Source organism: Diplotaxodon limnothrissa, linkage group LG18 (assembly GCF_057381915.1).
Source record: "Diplotaxodon limnothrissa isolate DT_005_m linkage group LG18, D_limnothrissa_male_GT1.1, whole genome shotgun sequence".
Classification (NCBI taxonomy): Eukaryota; Metazoa; Chordata; class Actinopteri; order Cichliformes; family Cichlidae; genus Diplotaxodon; species Diplotaxodon limnothrissa.
Genome location: NC_140613.1, coordinates 26,704,885 through 26,728,443, shown reverse-complemented (window position 1 = coordinate 26,728,443; position 23,559 = coordinate 26,704,885). Strand labels below are relative to the sequence as shown.

General features: G+C 43.3%; 3 protein-coding genes across 5 annotated transcripts; 1 reads left to right on the top strand and 2 right to left on the bottom strand.

Moving 5' to 3' along the window:
- Nucleotides 1–1,166: 1,166 nt before the first annotated feature.
- On the bottom strand, nucleotides 1,167–6,043 carry LOC146613832 (uncharacterized). Of its 3 annotated transcripts, XM_085377128.1 has the most exons (9): nucleotides 6,024–6,043; nucleotides 3,220–3,262; nucleotides 2,967–3,103; nucleotides 2,768–2,861; nucleotides 2,525–2,648; nucleotides 2,148–2,407; nucleotides 1,871–2,057; nucleotides 1,571–1,698; nucleotides 1,167–1,484 (listed from the first exon to the last, which is right to left on the bottom strand). In XM_085377128.1, exons 1-9 carry the CDS (start codon nucleotides 6,041–6,043, stop codon nucleotides 1,167–1,169), a joined length of 1,311 nt encoding a protein of 436 aa, XP_085233254.1. The 3 variants fall into 3 exon arrangements, with proteins under 3 accessions (XP_085233254.1, XP_085233255.1, XP_085233256.1); XM_085377129.1 differs by lacking the exons at nucleotides 3,220–3,262; nucleotides 6,024–6,043 and having other exon boundaries at nucleotides 2,525–2,624; nucleotides 2,967–3,048; XM_085377130.1 differs by lacking the exons at nucleotides 3,220–3,262; nucleotides 6,024–6,043 and having other exon boundaries at nucleotides 2,148–2,398; nucleotides 2,525–2,624; nucleotides 2,967–3,048.
- Nucleotides 6,044–13,574: 7,531 nt separating this feature from the next.
- On the top strand, nucleotides 13,575–14,998 carry LOC146613831 (uncharacterized). Its single transcript, XM_085377299.1, has 8 exons — nucleotides 13,575–13,653; nucleotides 13,727–13,759; nucleotides 13,837–14,016; nucleotides 14,146–14,256; nucleotides 14,429–14,488; nucleotides 14,572–14,646; nucleotides 14,731–14,811; nucleotides 14,895–14,998. Exons 1-8 carry the CDS (start codon nucleotides 13,575–13,577, stop codon nucleotides 14,996–14,998), a joined length of 723 nt encoding a protein of 240 aa, XP_085233425.1.
- A 6,319-nt stretch (nucleotides 14,999–21,317) lies between these two features.
- LOC146613830 (uncharacterized protein F54H12.2-like) lies at nucleotides 21,318–22,559 on the bottom strand. Its single transcript, XM_085378581.1, has one exon. The coding sequence runs from the start codon at nucleotides 22,557–22,559 to the stop codon at nucleotides 21,318–21,320; it is 1,242 nt and encodes a 413-aa protein (XP_085234707.1).
- Between the last annotated feature and the right edge of the window lie 1,000 nt (nucleotides 22,560–23,559).

Genomic DNA, 23,559 nt, shown 5'->3' with positions numbered 1-23,559 from the left:
ACCTGGATTACAGTGCCATGAACCAAGTGTTTAAACATGGGAAGTTTCAGTCCCTCTGTCTCAAGAACTTTCAGATCATTGACAAGTGGCTCAAGGATTGAATTAAAGCCATAACGCTTTGAGTCTTGTGCATGAAAAAGAGCACACAAATGAATATTGACCAACAACGAATTAAAGATTGGAGGAAAATTCCTTAGTGTAAAGTATATTGCACCTAATTTATGTACACCCTTTTTAGAGCCCAGGGGATTTGCAGTTTCAAAGTCATCATAAAACAGTTGAATTTGTAAGGCATCTTTTTCCTGCAGAAAATAGGGGACATCTTTTAACATAGGCAGCATCGATTAAGTCTGCATACACACCTTCTCTGGACACATTCCTCGACTTGAACATGTCGACAACATGGTGGTTTTGAAAGATAGTTTTCAGTGTTTCCAAAATAGGAACATATGCAAACCTATCGGTTACAATGACTTGATCAAAAGTCCCTGTGATCTTGTTTCTTCTACTGTCAAATCTTGTGCCAAGCACCATTTCAACAGGTTCAACAGTTGCCCATTTTTGTTTAAAGTGCCTATTTCGTTTAGCTTCTGAATTTAACAGTGTGAATGGGTTTTCAAAGTTTTTGAATGACTGCTCTAATTTCTTTTTACTTGAAGTGTCCTGTGAAGGTAAGCTCTGTAAAGCTGCATCTTTAGCCTGAGTATGAATCTCAAAAAACACTTCCTCCATTGAGGAGACAAAACTATTCACAGTAGATTGGCTTAATCCAGCTGCCCTGAGCTGTGCAACAGTAGAGGCACACATATCCAAAGTGCTCTTATTTGAACTTTTCAACATTTCAGATGTTGTGGGTGTTTCTTCTACATTAGTTGACACCACCTGCCCTGTAGTGATAACTTCTTTAATTGCCACATCAGGCTGTAAATTAACATCAGTGTCAGCCTGTTGGTCGAAATAGTTAAGGTGTTTGGTATTTAAATGTTTTCTAAAACCTGAAAAAGTGCCAAACACACAGCCACAGTCACGCTGGGCACATTTAAGGCGAAGATTTCTTCCGGGTAAGTAACCATGGACTAACCGTAAATGCCTAACAAGCATGTTTGAACCAGTAAACTCAGCCTGACAGACAAAACACTTCATGATGGAGAATTAACCTTCAAGCCCTAACGAAGCAACCTTGTCCTTATTTCAGCAACTCTGGGACTTTCTTTGATTTTGCCAACATCTATATTGTACACAGTGGTTTGGATGAATGTGTACATGTTGTGAAGCATGGTGTTGTAAGATGTGCCAAACACAAAATGTGCTTTAAACAGTTCATCAAAAGCACCAAGTGAAGAGGTAGACTTGCATGGTATGGCATTCTTGTCAAGAATAATGAAGAACTGGTGGATGTCATGCTTTTTCACCCCAACAGCCAGGAGGTAGGGTTGAGTGCTGGTAGTGATGGCATCAAGGTGCTCTTGGATATTTGTTCCAGTCTGAAAAGACAAATACAGACAGGCAATAAGAATCAAGTGTTTCTTAAACTGGTAATTCATACCATAAAAATAGAAAAGAAACAAACCTTCTTGAAGACTACAAGATGCCTTTCTGCTTGAGAAGCTGACACCTTTCCTGGTCTCTTCCGACCCTGACCAGATGGTGGAATCAAATGTAATAGCAATAGAATCGCTGAGAGGTCACTGTCCCAGCCTGAAAAAAAAAATTGTTTTATAATAAAGTTGAATCATCCTCATCAATAACAAATTTCAATGCATCTGCATTGACAAAATGTTTGAGTAGACCCAAAATACAAAAGGACAGCTGTTCTGTGACAAACATTATATATCCTGTGAATGTTCTAATTAAAGAAATAACAGCTCACCAATGTCAGCATTAACTTCAGTGGCATCCTCAGGAGAGTCAGCTGCCAGCAAGAGTTCTTCCAGGTCACTGGTAGAAGGAAGCTTTCTGCCTTGTTGGATAATCTTTCTTTTGAATGTTGTTGGCCACCTCTCCAGCAACCTGCCTGATACATCCTCACCAAACATCAGTACAAAATCCTGTTCAATCTGTAACAGGGATAGAGAACAGAGAATTATATCTGCTATCTGCAAAAAATAAAATGTGTTTACATTGTCAACGTAATGAAAAATATTCACCAAGCCTTTGATATCTTTGAAACGTGGAAACACAGACAGTATGTTGCTTGACAGCAGGGGGTCAAGGACCATGTTGTGTCGATAAACAAATGTCAACTTCATCTTCTTCTTGACTGTGTCTTCATCAGCTAAATGTTTCATCAGAGAGATTGCTTCCTTGCACTCATCCTCACTCAGCACGTTCTCTGTAACAAACTGCAACTCTCGTCTGACAGTTGGTCCACCACACTGGTCTTCACCCGATGATCCATCTCCTGGTGCTAGACAATATGAAATACAACTTTATCAAAACTAATAATAACATTTGATAACCATTATTAATACAGAACCACAATTTGGAACTGTATTATACGTTTCCACTGAATTATAAGTGTTACCTCCAGATGTTAATCGCCTCTCTTTAGCAGTGCATCTCTGTATGGTTTTAATCCTCCAGGCCAAGTACCCAGTGCCACTCTCGCCATCATAATAATGTTCCTTGGAGAGTGACATATACAGACATTTTGTTTATTAATTTATCAGTAAGTTATGTGACCATGAACAGTTGATAAGGACATACATTTTGGCAGGATTTAAAATTTTGATTTTAGTTGTATCAGTTATTGCTGTTAGCTACTTACATAGCCATTTTTTGAGTACGGGTCACTGAGGTAAGGGAAAAAGGTTACAATTCCTCTGGCATACATTTCTTTTACCTGCCGTGGTGGTGATGTACTGCAAGATCAAAAGGAAAAGAACTAGTCAGCTTCGCTGGAATTAATAGAGATTTAAAATAATTTGAAAATGATAGTAAAAATCACAGGGCCAGAAATAAATTACCCATTTTTTTCTGTCATGTCAGCTACCAGTATGTTGACCATTTTTCTTCTGGTTTCATCCACCAGGGACTTGGTCCGATTGTACTCATTTATTATACGTTCTCCACCAGGTTTGCTTGTGAGAATGGATTCCACCAACTGGAAAACACAATAAAAACATTCTACATGTTGATATAACCACTACAGTTCAGAACACTTAAACTACAAACAAAAAAGACACTATTAGAAGAATGTGGAAATCTGTTAACTCTTACTTGCTTAGCTTCTGCATCCAGCTTCTGACGTTTCCTCAAAGGGCTGTGAATCTGATGAATGTGTAACATTTAGTGTACAAATTTAATTAGTTAATGCTTGAGTTAGGTAATTTAAAATTTAACGCTAACTAGCGAATTGCCCGCGCACTGAGGTTAGCCAAAATGCTAGTTAGCTAGCTAATGTTAATATATAGATCCCAACACATGGAGGGTTTCATTTAATGGAATTTCGAACATGCTAGAACACAACACAATCACCACTACACACTGAAATAAATTTTGATAACAAGCCTTACAGTCCAACACTGATATCAGTCAACTTTTTTAGCTAATTAACAACCTTACATTAGCATACAGATAGTGTCACATTTGCTTCTGGTACAAAATGAAATATATAATAAACATGGACAAAAGGAATGTAACCTTATTTTAACGTGCTACCTGTGCTTAAAATGTCGAATTGTTGGTTTAATAAGTAAATATGAACAACTTACCCTGCAACTGATGTGAAGAAAATGGCGTCGTGAAAAATCCTCTTGGTTTGAAAACCAGTCTGTGGTGGGAGGAGCTTTCTAGAGTAACGTTGACACTGTCTCTTTTAACTCCAGGAATCATCACCCACACTGGGGGGCGTTTTGCTCCAGCTGTTGTTATAATGACTCTATTAGAGTAAATACACTTTAACACTGCTGATTTAACACTGGGAAATTTACTGTGTAGTTTTAAAGTTGCCCTGATAAACAGTTCATTTGTTTGCTGAATCAATTTATCATTCTGTTTACATTCACACTAACCCTGATAAATTCAGGTACCCAGACACAAATGTTTTCTTTTTCACTTATGTATTTACAGACTGTCTCCCACCTGTGTAGACAACTTCCCAATCTTTTGTCTTCCTTTCCTGCTGTGAGAGCTAAAAACTGCTTTGTCTGATACCTCTGGAGAAACATTGAGGATCTTAGTGCTTGTACATCAGAAACTAGGCCCAGGTCAGCCTGGGTCTGGCTGCTCTGCTCTGCTTTGTTCTGTACTCCTCTGTTCAAGACAGATATAAATGGACAGATGGCAGAGAAGAAGCAGGCCACAGTGGTGAGGCTAGATGTTTTATTAGCTTTGTTCTTTTTGATGGGGTTTATTCCCTGATAGAAAAGCCTCATTTTGTGTTATGAAGAATTTACATATCACATTAATAAAGCATATTAGGTCTAAAAATTCAACAGTTAAGGTCAGATGCAGAACAAATGAGTCATCTATATAATATTTATCCAAAAATGACACTGTTAAATTGCAATTATGCTAACTGACACTGTGTGAGAGGGGAGTGTGTCTTCTAAAAAGGCTTTCGGTTTGACTTGCTATATTCGAAAAATATTCAAGCCATGCTAAAATCATTAAAACACTTTTTTCTCCACATTTGTAATAAGGATTCTTTTTGCTTAATAAAAAATGACAAACTTCTTTTGCATCTGAAACTTATTTTACATTTAAGCAGTTCAGCCTTACCTTCAGATAACAGCATCAATGATTTGCAAACCACACATGGCCATATTTTATTCACTACAAAACATACGAAACATAACAAATATTTAAACTGAGACATTTTACTATTTCATGAAAAAAAAAAACTCATTTTGAATTTAATGCCAGCAACATGGCTCAAATAAGTTGGAACAGGGGCAAGCAAAGGCTGGAAAAGTAAGTGGTTGTGGCGTGGGTGTGGTCTCTGGCCGGCTGCAGAGGAGGGGTGACGCAGTGAGCTCCCGGGGTGGCGCAGGGGCGGGGTGAACAGGTGTACTGGGATCTGAATGTGATTGTGACTCTTTACATAAATAAATAAAAGTATTGCTGTCATCACACTCGTGTCCAGTGTATGTACAACGGGTCAAACATTACAGTGGTTCTAAAAAAGAAACAGCTGGAGGAACATTTTGCAACTAATTAGAATAATTGGCAACAGATCAGTAACATGACCGGGTATAAAATGCACATCTTAGGCAGAGTTTCTCGGAAGTAAAGAGAGGTAGAGGTTCAAAAATGCAATGCAAAATTAAATGTTCTAGAACATATAACACTGTGAGTACTCTGAGTAATGGTAATGCCCGACCTGGTGTCTTTGGATGCTCAGATTAATTATTCAGTCAGAGATGACGCCCACCTTTCTAAACAGTCAGCTTTACCTTTAAGGCCCAGGTGTTGACTGAAACAATCACAGTCCACATATTTGGCCACATCCCTACTACATCTGTATCAAGGGTAGGCAACTCCAGGCCTCAAGGGCCGGCATCCTCAGGTTGTAGATGTGTCCTTGAACCAACAGAGCTGATTCAAATTGCTACGTTACCTCCTCAACATGTCTTCAAGTTCTCCAGAGGCCTGGTAACGAACTAATCATTTAATTCAGGTGTGTTGACCCAGGGTGAGATTTAAAACCTGCAGGACACCAGCACTCAAGGCCTGGAGTTGCCCACCCCTGATCTATATAGTGGTGGCTTATGACACCAGCTATCAACCACCTACAATCCAGTCTTGAGATCCCTTCCCATATGCTTCAACCCCACTCACACCTTTCCTCAGGGGACCCCTACTGATGGAGCGAGGCAAGAATCCTCTGGGCGAGAGCTGAAACATCTTCACGAACTCAAAGAAGTCCGGTCAATTGCCTTTTTTAAAGCTCTTGAGACTGCATCCTGGCCACTGTGCTCACCCAAGTCACGAGATACATTTGATGGTTAACCCAATGTGTGTCCTTGTGCAACAGACCTCTCCTGTATGTGTCTTTGATGTATGTTGTAGACAGTGCAGGCGAGTCTAAGAGTCTGACCATTAAGGAGCATATCTTGTATCACCTCTGTTTACGCTTTACCACTCGAGAAAACCACCATCAAAAAAGTTGCAGTACTCCTGACATGAAGTCAACAACAGACTAAGGACAATCATTTGTTGAAGATGCCAGTATGTGGGTGTTATACAGTATATGGAGGTCCTACTGCCTCCTTTCCATTCAAGAACAGCATTTTTTCTGCTGGCAGATTATGGTGGTGTCACCAGTCTAGTCTACAAGGACAATGCAGACCCACAGCAGGAAGAAGGAATGTCTTGGTACTCCAGGACAGTGTGATGTCTCTTCTGACAGCTTTATTTACTGTGATTTTTGCAGCTCAGGCAAAAACTAGAACTGTGTGTCAGCTTTCAGAAAGGAGAACTTACAAGGACTTTATTTTAACTGACTTTTAACTGAATTCAGCTCAACGTTTGGTCCACTTAGGTTAAACTAAGCAAAAGTTTGTGGACGAGGTGCAGAGATCCTGACTCTTGTTATGTTAGGGGCTTTCAGGAGCCATGACATTGAGCTGCTGACAGAGTTTGTGTATTGTTTCTTTTTCCCAGTGATAATAAGAATGAAAAGATGACAACTGCCAATGGAAAACTATTGCGTAAGGTGCTCGGTGCACATTAAGAAGAGTTTTACCTAGAGAGTGTCTGTGCAGGAGTGTGAACTACTTTGCAGTCTATGAGCTCTTCAGTTTGCTCTGGGGTCCACAGTAGTTTGGCGTGATTGAAATTCTGATGGTACAATCTGAATAACTGCCTGGTCAGAAGTGCTTCAGGCAAGATGTACCCTTAATATAGGAAAATACTGAAAAAAGTTAATATTTTGTCCCTACGGGTTGGAAAGGTAACCAGTTCCAGCTCAAATCAGCGAGAATGGAGATTGCAGACTTGGGATGTCTGGAGTCCAGTTGTGCAATGTGTTCCTCTGATAAGCATCCCATTTCATCATTTCTTGCCTGTGGGTGAGATGTAGATGCCAGCTGAAATTAAGAAGTGAAATTGTCTGACAGAGGAGACCGGTTCCCAGGATTAATGACAAGTAGTCGGGGGACGGGGGCGGGGGGGGGGGGGGGGGGAATCATAAGTCAGCATCAATTTGAGGCTCACAACAAACACACTGACTAAACCAGAAAAGCAGGAAACGTAAAACTATTTAAACCTGTTCAGTGATTTTTAGAACTACCAAAATTATTTTGTTGAGGATTCATTTTAATTACCAAACTTAAAAGAATCTACTATAAAACTCTTAAGCCCAAAGATGTCTGACTGACAGGTAAGAAAATAATATGAGCTTCAATCAGCAATGGTTTGACATTTTAGGACATACTTTATTGCCTAGAGCTAGATAAGATTGCTAATTCTCTCAGACATAGTATGAAGCTATAGCCAGAATGCAGCTCAGCATAATGATTGGAGGAAAACTCAGCAAGCCTTACTCTGGTGAGTCACAGAGAAGAGACAGCATAAAACAACCTAGACACAGGACTGACGGCTTAAGGAGTTAAAGGTCCCAGCGACCCTGGACTCTGTTTAAAGTGTCTGTCAGTCAAACGGCCACAAACACGCTGAGAACAGTCAGAGAAACAAAATTAACAGGAAGTAACTGAAAATCAATCGCAAACACACTCAAGAAAAACACAAACAGACACAAAACAGCCCTTAAAAAGATCACGAATGGGCTAAATTAACAATAAAATGAATACAAATTACAAAGTTGTAAATACTGCAAAGATGTATAAGAGATTTGAGGCTTTCATAAGTCTCTCCCTTTAAGGGCCCATCGTCTCATAATGGATTGACGATTAAAGATAATGATTAGTGAGCTTTGGAGGTGCTGCTGCTCAGTCTGACAGCCTTTAGACCAGGGGTGGCTAATTTATTCCCCCACAGGGCCTTGTGAGAAACTGGGACTGTTGTGGAGGGCCTCAGCAATAAGCTGAACACATTCTGTTCAACATTGATTTAATCTCTTAGTAAACCACTACCAGTAAGAGAAGATGTTATAATTAGGCCCTAATTGTGGCCCCTTTGGGAAAATTAATTGCACATCCATACTTTGAAAGCAGGAACGAGATGATGATGATTTCTGTTTCTACATTACTGTGAACCAACCACTGGCTGTAGGTTCATGAGACTAGTACAAATAACGCTTCTAAACACATTTCCAACAACCTTTCCACAGTGTACTGACACTGTGTGTTACTGCATAAATATTAAACTGTGTTTATGACAGTCTAATACAACCACTGTGGGGAGTGAGGCAGACAAACTGATAATATAATGATCATGAAGATGGATTGTTTGCATGTGTATGTGTGTAAAATGGGAAAACTGACTGCAGCCAGCAAACACTGGAATACAAATAATGCTTAAACGCTTTAACGTCAGTGATTCGGCTTAATCGATGGCACAGGTGTCTGAACATTATTCTTTTGCTTTTAGGCTTGAGCTCATTAATAAAGTGGCAGGTGCACGGTGGCGTCAAAGTTCTACAAAAACATACACGATACATGAGCAGATGGGTCATTATAAAAGAGAAAACGTTGCAGTTTGATAAGATAAGATAAGATAAGATAAGATAGAACTTTATTAATCCCTCGGGTGGGTTCCTCTGGGAAATTCGACTTCCAAAAAAAGCACAGCAACGACCGAAGTTACAGTTACAGAACTGTTATATATATATATATATACACACACACACACACACACACACACACACACACACACACATATATAAATACAGAGACAAATATAAATAAAATATACAAAGGGGATAAATAGAATAAATAGGAATAAAAAATAAAAATACAAGTGAATTGCACATTTCAAGTATTGAGTCTATTGCACTGTTGACTATTTACAAAAAGTATTGCACAAGGTATTGTACAGTGAGGTGAAGAGGCACTACAGCTTAGTTGTTCCCCCCTCCTTTGTCCTCCTGTTTCCCCTCCCTCTCCCCTCCAGAGAGGAGTTAAACAGTCTGATGGCGTGTGGGACAAAGGAGTTTTTAAGTCTGTTAGTTCTTGTCTTTGGGAGAAGCAACCTGTCACTGAACAGACTCTTCTGGTTGTTTATGGCCGTGTGCAGAGGATGCCCAGCATTGTCCATAATGTCCATCAGTTTCTTTAATGTCCTTTTCTCTGCCACTGTCACCAGAGTGTCCAGCTTCATGCCGACCACAGAGCTAGCCCTCCTGATCAGTTTCTCCAGCCTGGATGAGTCCCTCTTTGCTGTGCTGCTCCCCCAGCACACCACAGCATAGAAAAGTACTCCAGCAACCACCGACTGGTAAAACATCCTCAGGAGCTTCCTGCAGATGTTAAAAGACCTCAGCCTCCTGAGGAAGTACAGTCGGCTTTGGGCTTTTTTATACAGGTGCTCTGTGTTGCATGACCAGTCCAGTTTATTGTCCACCCACAGCCCGAGGTACTTGTACTTGTTGACCACCTCCACCTCCTCCCCCTCCACCTCTGATTGGTCCTTTAGTCAAGAACGACAAATATTTAAAGAACCTGTTTGCAGGGGATTTATATTAAAAAGTTTGTCACTGTCAGCTTTCATTAGAGCTGAGTAATTATTGTTGGTTTGATCGTGATAATCATAAACACGATCACTACCGAGAACTTCACATACTACATTAAAAGAAAACGCCCAGCCTCATGATCAGACCCGGGGAGTATCAGCTAACACTTGCTAGCTACTTAGCTTAGCAAGTTGCTAACAGTAGAAAGCTTTAATAAACAGTAAAGCAGTATATATTTTCCGGAAATAAACAATAGCAATCTTCTTTTTGCGTTCAAATAATCTTTTTTTATTTAAAAAAAAAAGAAAGTTATGTAAGTTTTCTACTTAAATGTTTTCTTTAACTGGGGTTAAACGTCACATTTAGCTGCTGATTAGCTCTGTGGACCACAGGCTTGTCCCATGATGATGTACCTGGATCATCTCACACTGGGAAAAAAGACGGTGGAGGGAGTAGAAGCTTCACACAGAGAGATTTCTAGCCAGAGGGAGAGATGAGAGACGCATCCCCTTCCTCTGGAGAAGCTCACACACAAGAAGCATTGGGTTTTTCTTCTCAGTCTTCCTCAAACCTGAAAGTTATTTTTGTGTTTGTGTCAATGTCGTGATTCACTTTAGGTCCCAACACCTATATGTAGTATTTCAAAATTTCCCTTAATCTTTTAAATGTTTAACATCTTTGTTTGGTGTCCATTTTAATAGTTTGGATTGCTTTTTTCTTATAAACTCATAGGAGCAGATTAATTCTTCCCCAAAAGAAGTTAAAATAAAAAATTAACTTTTTATCAACGTTATGTTTATTTTCCATATATTAGCTTTACAGTCCTTATACTAGCTTTTACAACTTCAGCTTTGTCTGAAGAAACAATACAGGAGGTTATTACTTCCTGCCGTTATCAAACTCTTGAACTCATCTACTTCGGTTTGAACCAGACGATACACAGCTCACTGTTCTCCGTCACGCCACGGTGTGTATTTGCATACCTACCAGCATCTTTTACCTGTTAATGTCTCAGAAGCATTAGTCTTAATACTAGTGTCCATTTACATTTGTATCTCTATTTCTACACTTCTTGCTTTGTTGTCTGTGGTATCTCTGCTGCTATGACAACTCGATTTCTCTTTAGGACTAATAAAGTTTCTCTGACAAGACAAGACTAAAAGTACGCGTCATACTATGATTTACTTATAAAACTAGCTTAATCTTGCATGGATGAATGGAAATCACAGTTGCTTCAGTTATACTTACGGTCTGGCAGAAAGAAAAGAAAAGCAGTAAGATCTCAGCCACCTTGCTAGGATGCACACTGCCTCTCGCTCAGTAACAGTAGAATGAGACTTCTTCTATGTCTTTTTCTTATTGGCGTATCTGACAAAAATCATGGGTGAGAATCTTTTCAAAGTAATGTCACCTTAGAAATTATTTTTCTTTTAAACACACATCAAATGTAACATTTCTGTCCTCTCCCCCACTGCACCTGTGAGGGAGAAATCTCAAATCAAATTTGAGTTTTTGTAGCCCTCTACAAGGTGAACAAGCTATCGACTCTTTTCCATCAAAAAATGTTTTAAGACTCTTCATTTCTGAAAGCAGCAAAACTCTCTCTCTTAATAAAATGTCATTTTCTCCTCTGCACTTGTTACTTCCTGCACCAGCGGTCTATAATGGCTAATTTTTGAAAGGCTTTTCTGTGCTAATGTACTGTAGCTTGGTTTGGACCACATTTCTAAATCACTGAAGGGTCAGTTTCTAAACCAGTGGCCTCGAGGGATCCGTTTCCCTCTTTTACTGAAGCATTTTCCCATTTCTCTCCCCACCATCCGAGTCCTCACATCTCCCCAATCAGCTGCTCCTCCTCATTTCTCCAGTTTTTAAAGGAAAAAAAGCTCCCATTTCTTCCTCTTACCCTTCACCACCTTCTCCTGCAAACAGTATATCCTCCCTCATCACGCTCACTCCTCCTCCATCTCCTCTCCTGTCATTTCTTTTTCTTTACCATGTGATCTTCTGTAAGGCTTTTCCCCCGTGCCTTGACAAAAATTGCAGTGCATTTGATAAAGTTTTCTCTTTTTCTCCACTATTAATACACGTCTTAACTAATTACAGTCAAGAATTTGTCATTAAGGAATTCATTTTTCTCCATTTTGTAAATTAGTATGTAGAAATTGCTGTCAAAATGCTTGGCTGACAGAAAGTGTAATGACATATAAAGGAGCTTTGTGAGAGGTTTTTTTGGCACAGGAATGTCATTAAAGCAACTATGCAGGAAGACAGGATACGCATGAATGTCACTGCCTTCTTATATTATGGCACAATTGCTTTTGAAGAACATGGAGCCGCCCTGTTTAATTTACATGAACAGACAGCAGTCGCTGCGGCACAAAAAAAAAAAAACTTAGACAGTGTGGTCTTTTTAACCTGCAGCTGTGTGACTGTAATAACATCAGAGAGATACTCCCATACAGCTTATGACAAAATTTAATCCGAAGTGATTGATGGCCCTAATCACGACCTTTTGACCTCCCCCCTCCCCCCCCGGAAGTGTGTAATGAGCGTGACGAATTGCATCCGGAGAAGGGGGGGTGAACCCCGGAAGCGCGCCATCTGTTGCTAAGCGTGTCGAATTGCATCCTGAGAAGGGAGGGGGGAAACCTCCGGAAGCGCGCCATCTGTTGTTGGGAAAAAAAAGTTTTTAGAGGGAGGGAGTGCAGCGGGGGAGGAGAATAAAAAAGCAGAGAGGTGGAGTCCGTCACAATTTCTAAGGCACAGACGCAAGATGGATTTCCTTCTGCAGCCCAGCAGCGTTCCTGTGTCCGATGAGATCTGCTCTCCCAAAGAAGAAGGCTTTGAATATGACATATTCAAATACAGCATATTTACTATGGAAGGCCTCGATCCGGACCTTATGACCCTACCGGAAATACTCCGGAAGTGTCTAGTCATTTTCAGACCTGATGCGTCATGTTCCCTAAGCATGAGGGGAGGGGTATGGTTCCTGAAGCACAGCGGTGATGCAGCAGATGATTCTGTGATGTATAGAGAGACAGAGCGGCAGTTAGTTTTCCGCAAACTCATAGTTTGAATTCTGTTTCGATATTATGACAATTTTCTCTGTTTTTTACAATAGCGGGTGTAATTTTACTTTCTTAAGCTGCACCGGCGTTTGTAATGGGAATAAAGACTGACTTCCTGTAGAGATTTCAATAGTATTTTATTTTCCTATAATACAGACGCTGTAAAAAACCTTTAAGATACACCATAGCTTGTGATGAAAAGAAGAACTTTCTATCCGCTTGTAACCTACAGGCTGCCTATGTGTAAAAAATGAATAAATATCCCTTAGTGAATACTACTTTTCCTTTTGAGAGACTGAAAAACAAACCATAATTGCAGCGACAGGCGATCTTGTTTCACACACACACACACACACACACACACACACACACACACCGCGGGTCAAGGAGGAGTGAGACGGCGGAAGAGTTTTTTCCTTCATTACTTTTACAATGGGTTTTCTCAATAGATAGAAAATGATGACGTTGAGGAGTCAACAGCCGATATTATCATTGCTTGTAACCCGGTAAATAATTTCGTACATCTCCCAATAAAATAAGCCTTAGCGGAAAAAAGCTCATTTTCGAATAAGTTTATTAAAGCACCCCCCTCTGTGGGAAAGAGTCAACCATGAGGCGAGTTTTGTCAACAGCAAGAACAAGGTCAGACAACTGTTGCCCATTTGGTAAAACAAATACCCGTCTCAAAGTCATATTTTACCGTTGCAGAATGTGGAAAACAGACGGCGTTCGCAAGAAGGCAATCAAAAAAAAAAAAAAAAAAAAACAACCCTCTCTAACTATCGGTATTGTCAAGAGAAAGATGCGAAAAACAGATGCTTCGCTAGACTAGGATAAAATGAGAGAAGAAACGGGAGGGGAGTCGATATCTGCTCAGCCCCTACTGTGACAGTTCTACAAATCGCGAGGAAGAATCCGTGAATATTATGTCAGCATTCCGTTCAAACAACGCCGCCGATCAGAGCGCCAGGGCCATCTCGCCAGAACTGTTCGTACCTCACCCCGGTAAGTTTTTTTTCTTTACGACTTTAAATTATATATCAACAGAGATGTCAATAATTTGATTACTTTCTTTTAGATTTCTACATCAATTTCACGCAAGTGGACTACGGTACGATTAAATAAGTATATACCATTTTTTAAATAAGTTTAGATAGACTTGATTTAACCAAACTCTGTTACTTACAGAGGCTATCGATAGTGCAGAGAGTAGCAGCAAAAATCCGGCCGTTTTCCGCGGCGAATTAGACGCCATAATCCCCGCAGAACCTCCGCTGCCGCCGCGTCGAAAAGAAGAACGAGAAGACGGCGCTATTTTCGTCTCCGCATACCGGGAGAACCGCGGAGAAAAAAGTTTTAAAACCAAAGGTAAACAATATGATGCATTATCCGCCATTTTGTTGAATAACAGGATGTGACGGAGTAATCCGAGTGTGCTATACCGCCCCTCCCGACCCGGAGCAGATTTTTAAAAAGTTTTGCTTTATTTCTCGACAGAGGTAATCGAGAATATACAGACCCCGCCGCCGCAGCGAAAAGAAGAAGACGACGTTATTTTCGTCAACGCATACCCGGAGAACTGCAGGAAAATACCTTTTAAACCAAAAGGTAAACAATATGATGCAATATCCGTCATTTCGATAAATAACAGGATGTGACGGAGTAATCCGAGTGTGCTATACCGCCCCTCCCGACTTGGAGTGGTATAAAGCGTGCTAGAAAGTTTTTATTTATTTATTTATTTATTAAATCTTTCTCTTTTTGTTTTATTTCTCGACAGCCGAGACTGCGGCTATACCTATACAAACCCCCGCTACAGACAATCGCGCGGAGGAGCGAGGTAAATAAAAAGTTTTTTCATTCTCAAAAAATAGGAAGGAGGAGATTGTTTTCTTAAATCTCTTCTGTTTTATTTCTCGACAGCCGAGATTGCGGATATACCTAACCAATCCCCCGCTACAGACAATCGGGCGGAAGACAATCAGGCGGAGGAGCGAGGTAAATAAAAAGTTTTTTCATTCTCAAAAAATAGGAAGGAGGAGATTGTTTTCTTAAATCTCTTCTGTTTTATTTCCCCGACAGAGACCGATACAGAAAATCAGGCGGAAGAAAATCAGGCGGAGGAGGAACCGTCCAGAGCTCCTCCTCTCAGGAGACTGAGAGGTAATTGACGGGGGGATGAATCGATCCTATTAAACTTCTCCGCTCTATAAAAAAAAAAATTAAAAAAATGTCTTTTCTTACAGCTCGACGGCTGCTTCATAAGAAGAGAATCCTTGAAGACCTCGCTTTCATGTACGCCATAACAGTTCGCACATATGCATCGATATACAGACACAAGGACCTGTAAAGTAAAAGCATACGCATGTAAAAGTCTGTGAATTAAGAAATAAAGAAAATCATGTCGGAAGAACGCAGCATTCCTGAGGCTTTGTTGGAAGCCGTGGCAGAATTAAACAGAAACGATGAACATTTAGCCCCACCGATAGAAAACAATATAGCCCCACCACCGAACGATCCACTACAACCTTTAGAAAACGCATTGCAGGTCCTCCTTCAAAACATTGAAAACGAACGGCTTGCCGGTCTACTGAACTTTGACCCTCTGCAGCCGATAGAAAATGCTCTTCAGCTCTACGACCAGCAGCAGGGGGAGGAGCAGGTGCAGCAGGTGCAGGTGGAGCAGCATCATCAGCAGCCCAGGGAGGAGGACCGGCCTGCAGAGCATCAACAAGGAGGAGGATCTCGGGTACAGAACGATGCGGTGACTCGCCGCGAACAATTTAATAATTTCGAAATAAGGCGAGTATTTAACATTCCCTCTCCGGATGAAGCGAGCGACCTCGCTCAATTTTACCTCGACGTCAGGGATAATTTTGTAGATCTAGCGGATAGGGTCAGACCGGAAGTTAGTCGTAACGACCGGGTTCAACTGGAGATCATCAGCGAGCACGCGCGAAATCACTCTGTTTTTAACGTCGACGAAAGCGTTGAAAACATTGTACCGGTTTTTGAGGACCTGCTAGCCAGGCTGATACAATCAAACGGAACGATCGTCGCAGGCTCTCCCCTAGAAATTGTCGTGCAAGTAATTAGAAATCCTAGAGGCGGTGGCAGTAATGACCCGCGTAAAAAGATTCGCAAAACGTTAGATGATGAAATTCTAGTCAAAAAGCGTCGCTGTCTGTACGTGGTAAAAAACAAAAACGATAATCTGTGTTTTGCCATCAACCTGATTCACCTCACTCAACCTCATTTCACAGATAAACAGGCCCTGGAACGCGGCAGAGAGCTGCAGCGTTTAGCGGGGTTGAGCGATCGCACTCAGGTAACTCTCACCGACATAGGTAAATTCGAACAAATACTAAATCGTAAAATCGTCGTGTTTTACCGCCCGCCCGAGGACAGAACTCTTTCATTAATCGAAACAGACTACCCGAACACGCCTCACCCGCTGTACTTATTCTTATTCCAGCATCACTATTACGGGATAAAAAATCTAAAAACATTTTTAGGAATCCAGTACATTTGCGAGGAGTGTCACCGCGGGTATTATAAAAGAGAGGAACACTTTTGTCAAAACCGCTGCAACCTCTGTTTTGACCCCGCATGCCCCTCTCACTTTCTGGACTCTGTAATCTGTACGGATTGTAACAGATCATGTCGCACACGCGCGTGTTATTTAAAGCACAAACAACCTAGAATTCACTCCGGTTCAGGCCTCAGCGTTTGTCAACAATTGTATAAATGTCCGGACTGCAAACTCCTCTCCCGTCACGAAAAGCACAGGTGCACAGCCGCCAGATGTAAAATCTGTCGCGCGGAGCTTCCTCCCGACAACGATCAACACCTGTGTTACATCCAACCTTTGAAACATGAAAACTCTGATAACGCTTCCATAATCTTTTATGACTTTGAAACCTTCCCAGACAGGGAGGGGGCGCACGTCCCTTACCTAGTGTGCACAAAATCTCTAGAAGGAGAAGAGTGGCACGCTTACGGTGTAGACTGTGTTGAAAAGTTTCTCCAAAGATACAGAAGGAAAAGATATAGAGAGACCACGTTTGTTGCGCACAACGCGAAAGGGTTTGACAGCTATTTAATTCTAAGTCACCTGGTGGGGGAGGGGATGACGCCCTCTCTCATCATGCAAGGCAGTAAAATTATATGTTTCACAGAATCCGATTTCCTTCTCAAATTCATAGACTCGCTTTCTTTTCTCACCATGCGTCTCAGCGCTATGCCCAAAGCTTTAGGCTTCGAGGACAAATCCAAGGGATTTTTTCCTCACAAATTCAGCTCGCGGGACCGATTAAAATACTTGGGTCCGTACCCTCCTCCTTCAGATTACGGGGTGGAGCGCATGTCACTCTCCGAACGGGCTGAGTTTTTGCGTTGGCACTGCGAGGCCTCCCGGGGAGTGTTTAACTTTGAAAAAGAGTCCCTGTATTACTGCCGAAACGACGTTAATATCCTGAGGGAGGCGTGCGTAAAGTTCAGAGACGGGTTTATAGGCGAAACTAAAGTAGACCCTTTCAGCTGCGTCACTATAGCTTCAGCCTGCATGAAAGTGTTTCTCACCAATTTCCTACCCGAAAACAGTCTGGCCATTCCCTCGCCCGACAACTACGGGCGCAGGTTCAAAGCCTATTCGCACGCGTCCATTCAGTGGCTGGAGTGGGTAGCTCGCTCTCAGAAAATTCCCGTTCAACACGCTCTCACAACCGGTGGGGAGAAAAAAATAGGCCCGTACTTTGTCGACGGATACGCGCTGATTAACGGGGAAAAGCGGGTGTGGGAATTTCTGGGATGCTTTTATCACGGCTGTCCAAAATGCTACAGGCCTGAGGAAATCTGCCCTTTGACCCGCGCTCCTTACGGGGACCTGCACGCCTCTGCCGAGGCGAGGCTCCGGGAGCTGAGAAACGTTTACAGAGTCCGCACGGTCACTCTGTGGGAGCACGAATGGAACAAGATGAAAAAATCGAACGAGGAGGTTAAAAATTTTATGCGGAGCTACGAAGCCCCGGAACCTCTGTCTCCTCGCTCGGGACTTTACGGAGGCCGCACTTCGGCCTTGAGGCTGCGTTACAGCGCCTCGCCAGGAGAAAATGTGTATTACGTAGACGTCACATCCCTGTACCCTTACGTCAACGCCAAGTGCGCTTACCCTCTGCATCACCCCCAAATCATCAGAGAGAATTTTGCAGACCCTCGCAGTTATTTCGGGCTGATCAGAGCCACCGTTTACCCGCTGCGCGGGCTCTATTTCCCCGTTCTACCGTACAAAACCCCCGGAGGTAAATTAATATTCTCCCTCTGTCGCACCTGCGCCGAGACTAATCAACAAAGCGGTCCGTGCCTTCACGACGACGAGGCCAGAGCTCTCACCGGGGTCTGGGTCACCGTCGAGTTTAACAAAGCCTTAGAATTAGGTTACAGAGTGGCTAAAATCACAGAGGTCTGGCACTTTGATAGCCGCAGCAGCGATATTTTCGCCGGTTATATTAACACTTTTCTCAAAGGCAAACAGGAAGCCTCCGGTTATCCTCCGGAAGCTCGCGACGAGGATGAGAGGAACAAATACGTGGAAGAGTACCACAGGCATCAGGGCATACGTTTAGACCCGTCAAAAATAGAGGTGAATCCGGCCAAAAGACAAGTTTCGAAATTGTGTCTCAACAGTTTCTGGGGAAAGTTTGCTCAGAGAACCAACCTGACTCAGACCACTCTGGTCAGAAAGCCGAGTCAGTTTTTTAACTACGTCTTTTCAGGACAGTACGACTTTAAACACGTCTCTTTTTTAAAGACCAAAAAACAGGAAGTGGCTTTAATTCAGTGGAGCTATAACGAGCGGTGCGTGATACCTCCCGGCGCGACCAATAACGTTTTCATCGCCGCTTTCACCACAGCCTACGCCCGTCTAAAACTCTACGAGTATTTAGAAAAATTGCAGCGCAGCGTTCTGTACACCGACACCGACTCTCTGATCTACGTAGTGAAAGAGGGGGAGGAACCTTTAGAGCTGGGCAACTATCTAGGGGATCTCACGGACGAATTAGACGGGGACACCATCCAGGAATTTGTCTCCGCGGGTCCAAAGAGTTACGCCTACCGGACCAGAAACAAAAAGAAACTGGTGGTAAAAATGAAAGGAATAACGCAGACGAGAGAATGTTGCGAACGTGTCAATTTGGTTGGTGGAAAGTTACCTTTCTGGTATGAAAGAGGCGGAGCTCGAGACCCCTCAGAACGGGATTCAGAGGGATAAGAGAGGCTTTGTGCTCAAAAACAGAACATTTCAGAAAAAGTTTCGCGTGGTTTACGACAAGAGACGTCTCTTTCCAGACGGCACAACTCTGCCTTTCGGGTACTAGTGTTTTTGTTTTAGTTTTCTTCTAAAAAAAAAAAAAAAAAAAAAAAAAAAATGGAGGAAACTGATTTTGATCACAGACTGAAAGTGCCTTTTTCCTGTCTCGTTGTGGGTCCTAGCGGGTGTGGGAAAACTCATTTTGTAAAGTGTGTTTTGGAAAACTGTGAACGCGTCATGGATACTGTGCCCGCGAATATTGTGTGGATTTATACTTCTTTTCAACCCATGTACGAGGAGCTTTCAAAGACCAATAAAAACATTAAATTTGTCGAGGGGCTGCCTGATTCTTTCGAAGATTTCCGAGACGTTCTGGTGGTGCTGGATGACGTCATCTTTCAGGCCTCGGATCACCAGGAAGTGGTTAAAATTTTCACTCAATACCGCCACCATAAAAACGTCTCGGTCATGATGCTGACCCAGAATGTTTTCCATCAGGGTAAATACAGCCGCACCATCAGCTTAAACTCCAATTATATGGTGTTGTTTAAAAACCCCAGAGACAAGCTGCAGATTGAGATTTTGGCCCGTCAGATTTTCCCTTCGCAAAAAACATTTTTCTCCGACAGTTTCAAAGACGCCACCGAGGAGCCCCACGGGTATTTAATCCTCGATCTCACTCCCTCGTGCCCAGAACGCTACAGAGTGCTCTGTACCACGCGTCGCCGCAGAAACGCAAAGACATTCTCGCTCACAGCTCCCCGGATTTCCTCCAGGCGCTGTGCGAGATAGCTTTAAATCTTTTAAAGGGAAACATACCTCTTTCCGCTTCTCAATACCAAAAACTGAAACGCCAGAAAAAGATCATCAGGCTGCTGGCCGACAAGAAAACGAGTTTAAACCGTAAACGTCAAGTTTTAAAGAAACAAACGGGCGGGTTTCTTTTCCCTCTGTTGTCCGCAGCCGTACCCATTCTGGGGAACCTGCTGGGAGGAATATTTCAAAAACGCTGAGATGTTTAAAAAAATGATTCTCGTTCCCTCTCACGAGTTGAAAAAACTGACCCGACCCACCGAGCCTACCGTCAGAGAAACTGCCAAAGACGATTTGGACGAAAAGATGAAAGCCATACTGGAGGATCCGCGGCTAAATTCGTATGAAAAAATCAAAAGATACGAGTCTCTGCTGCGGAGATATCTCACACTCTCTAAACAGGGCCGGGACGAGGAGAGTAGGGTGACTTTCCACCTCCCGCCCGAGGAGGCGCAGCAGCAGCAGGTGCAGCAACAAGTGCAGCAGCAACAAGTGCAGGTGCAGCGGCCCAGAGAGGAGGATGATGAAATGATGGAAGAAGTATTAAAATCCTTACTCCCTCGAGATCGCAAAAACGCCCGCTACATTATGCAGAAATTAGCTGAGGGTGGAGGAGGATGGACAAAGAGGGGTGAATTTGTTTACAAGGGGGATGCGGTGCGGGGTTCGCACATGATCGATCTATTTAAAAACCTCTCCCTCTCTTTTAAAAGTAAAAACCAAACGCGACCGAAAGGATGGAACGCGTTTTTAACTACTTTGGTCGAAACAAACATTCCCTCATCCTCAATACATAACCGTAGAGCTCGCGACCAGTATGCGCGTCTTAAATCTGTGGAGGAGGAGGAGGAGGGAGGACAGACACCTGCGCGAAGGGGGAGAAAACCTTCTCGGGTCAAAATAACGCTTTCCCCGACCTGGACCTCTATGTAAAATCAAATGTTTTTTGTTTTTTACAAATGAAATAAAAAACGCTGCAACAAACTTTTTTTTTGTTTACGTTTCTTTATTCGATACACGCATCTTTAAACTTTTGTAAGGAGCACGCCCCGTGATGACCTCTGCGAGAGCGAGCGGGGCAGCGTCCTTTCAGAAAGTCAGACACCATGTCATCATTTTTAAACACATCGTTATAGTACAGAGAAAGTATTTTACCGACGGATAACCCCTGAGCCTTGTGACATAGATAAAAAATGCAATGTTGCCCGCAAACGACAGACATAGGGTGCTGAAGTTGACGATCGTGATAGAGTATTTTGTCAGAGCGGCCTTCCAGAAACTCTGAGATGACCGAGGGATAGTGAGCAAAGTCGGGAGGGAATCCGTAAGAGTCAAAAAAAGTGGAGGAACCGTCCCTTTCCAGAGTCAGAGCCAGCCAGTGTTCTCCCCTCAAGTGCGAGGGGTGAGTGTTTACTATAAAGTAGGCGGGGGGTTTAAAGTCGCGCCTCAAAAAGGCCAGCTGGTCCGAGGCCCAAACCCCGCAGAAAACGTCTCCCAAGGCGCGATGTAGAATGTGCTCCAGCTGAAGGTTATCCATGTATATTTTTTAGTAATAATCCACCAGCACCTGTCTTTTAGAGTCAATCTCCAAAATGGAGTCGTAGCAGGCGTACACTATGAGAGTGGTGGTCTGAGGCAGAGGAACTCTGAATCTCATCTCCAGCCTCAAATTCCCGTTGGAGACGGGAGACAGGGCGTCAGCATCCTCGCTGGGTTCCAGATTAAAGGCAAACAGGGCGTACCCCTCGTTAAATTCCCGGCGGTCGATGCTCAGAGGTAAATCTTTGAGGTGTCTCCCCGTGGCGGAAAACATGTGATAAAACTCCCTGACCGAATTTCCGCGGTCAAACTGTGGCTGGAAAGCTTTGGCGGGCACCTGCCTGCCGTCCTGACACAACGCCAGATACTCCACATCGTTGTGTCTAAAGTTGAAAGGCGACAGATCCCTCCTCCCGGTGAAGGCGTCGTGATGAACCATGCCCAGGACCACGTATTTGGGCATGGCTCCCAGAAAGAGATTCTCTTGGTTGCAGATCCTGGAATTTTCAGGGATGGAGTAGGTTTTCACAGAAACGCGCGAAAGAGGATAGAGGGCGTTTCCTTTCATCAGGGCCGCGGCGTGCCCCAGCCTGACGGCCGGCGAGACCGTGACCTTTTTAACAAACAGAGAGGCCGAAGTTATTTTCAGGGCAAACTGCGAATCCCGAGTTCCCATCAGACTGAAGGCGTCGCTGTTGCGTATCAATTTAATTCTCAAATCCACAGAGTTCAGCAGGAGCCTCTCGCAGAAGAAAATATCAGCGTGGAGGGGACCCAGCAGGTCCACTTCTCGCGACTCGGCCGTGAAAACGGCTCTCTGTTTTATCCCTTTGTTCGGCCCGTTGCTTATAACTATAGAATCCATGTCTCCGGCCGTGTCTTTGTAAAACAGACCGGCGCTGAATTGACTCTTTAGAGTGTCTTCTGAAAAGTTGAGCAGCGTCTCGATCATGGCTCTGTAAGGATGGGTGGCGCTGGACTGCGAAATCAATCGATCCCCCAGAATAACGTCGCACTGACTGAAAATTGTGTTGAGAGGATAATTGATGAGGGCTACCCCTGCATCGGGTGGGATGTTGCTCCCGTCCTTTTCCGTAATTTTCACTCTCAGATGGAGCATGGTGTCGTTCAGATCGAGATACTTTTCCCCGTCTCCGGGGATGAAAAATTCAATGGGTGAGTTGTCGTTCAAAGCAGAGAGGGGCTGACATTCTTGATATTTTTTATCCTCTATGGATAGCTGGGTCATGGGAGCCGAAAATAGATCCAGTTCGGCAAGGGTGCATTCGGCAGATTTCTTGTGTAAGAGAGACATTTTTTATTTATTTATTTTCTTCTAAAATATGTCCGAGCTCCTCTGGGGCTTCCTTCTCTTCCCACCGCTGGTCTTGACTGATTTACTTTTTACTCCGGCGCTTTTATTTTTAATCCGCTCGCCCGGAGGGCGTTTCCTCTTCCTGCGGGAGAGGACCATCATACCCCCCGCCCCCTCCTGGCGAGGCTCGGTCAGCTTACCCATCACTCTTTTCACAGCGTCTGTAGCGATATTGGTTGCGGCCGTTTTCAGGTGAGGTTTAGCTACGGCGAACCCGGATTTGAAGAGAGGAGACACGAAACAGTCTGGAGAAGATGGATCCTATCCCTCTGCCGTACATCACGGGCGCTCCGTAAAAACCCGGAAGGGAACCTCCCACCTGCCCCTCATAATACCTCACAAAACGGTGGGGGTCCTGTGGGAGACGCGCCGCCATTCTCAAGCCGGTTTAAAGTGCAGCTTGACTATCGTTTTCCCGTAAACAAAATCCACGAATCTGTCGCGGTCCGTTTTAATTTCTACGCGTATGGTTTTAATGTATTTTTTAGATACGCGCAAGTAATGGACCGTATTATGTCTGATGCTGATCACGTCTCCGTAATCGCCTTTCACATTAAGGACGCTGAGCAACGGTGAGTAACTGTCACCGACCGGCTGGTACTGAACGATGTCGGTGTAGAGAAACAGGTTATATACGCCCGCGTTCATATCGCACGGATACGGAGTAGAGCGCTTCGACAGAGTCCACCACTCGTTCGTTTTCAATCCCAGCATGTAAGCCAGAGGAGGGAAGACCTTTATTTTATGGCTCCCGTCTCCTTTGACATCCAGACGTTTGGTGATGTTGTTGAAAGAGGCCTCGAAGGAGGGGTCGTACTTTTGGATCGCCGGCACCAGGTGATCCAATAGATCTTTAACGCGTCCGTAATGACCT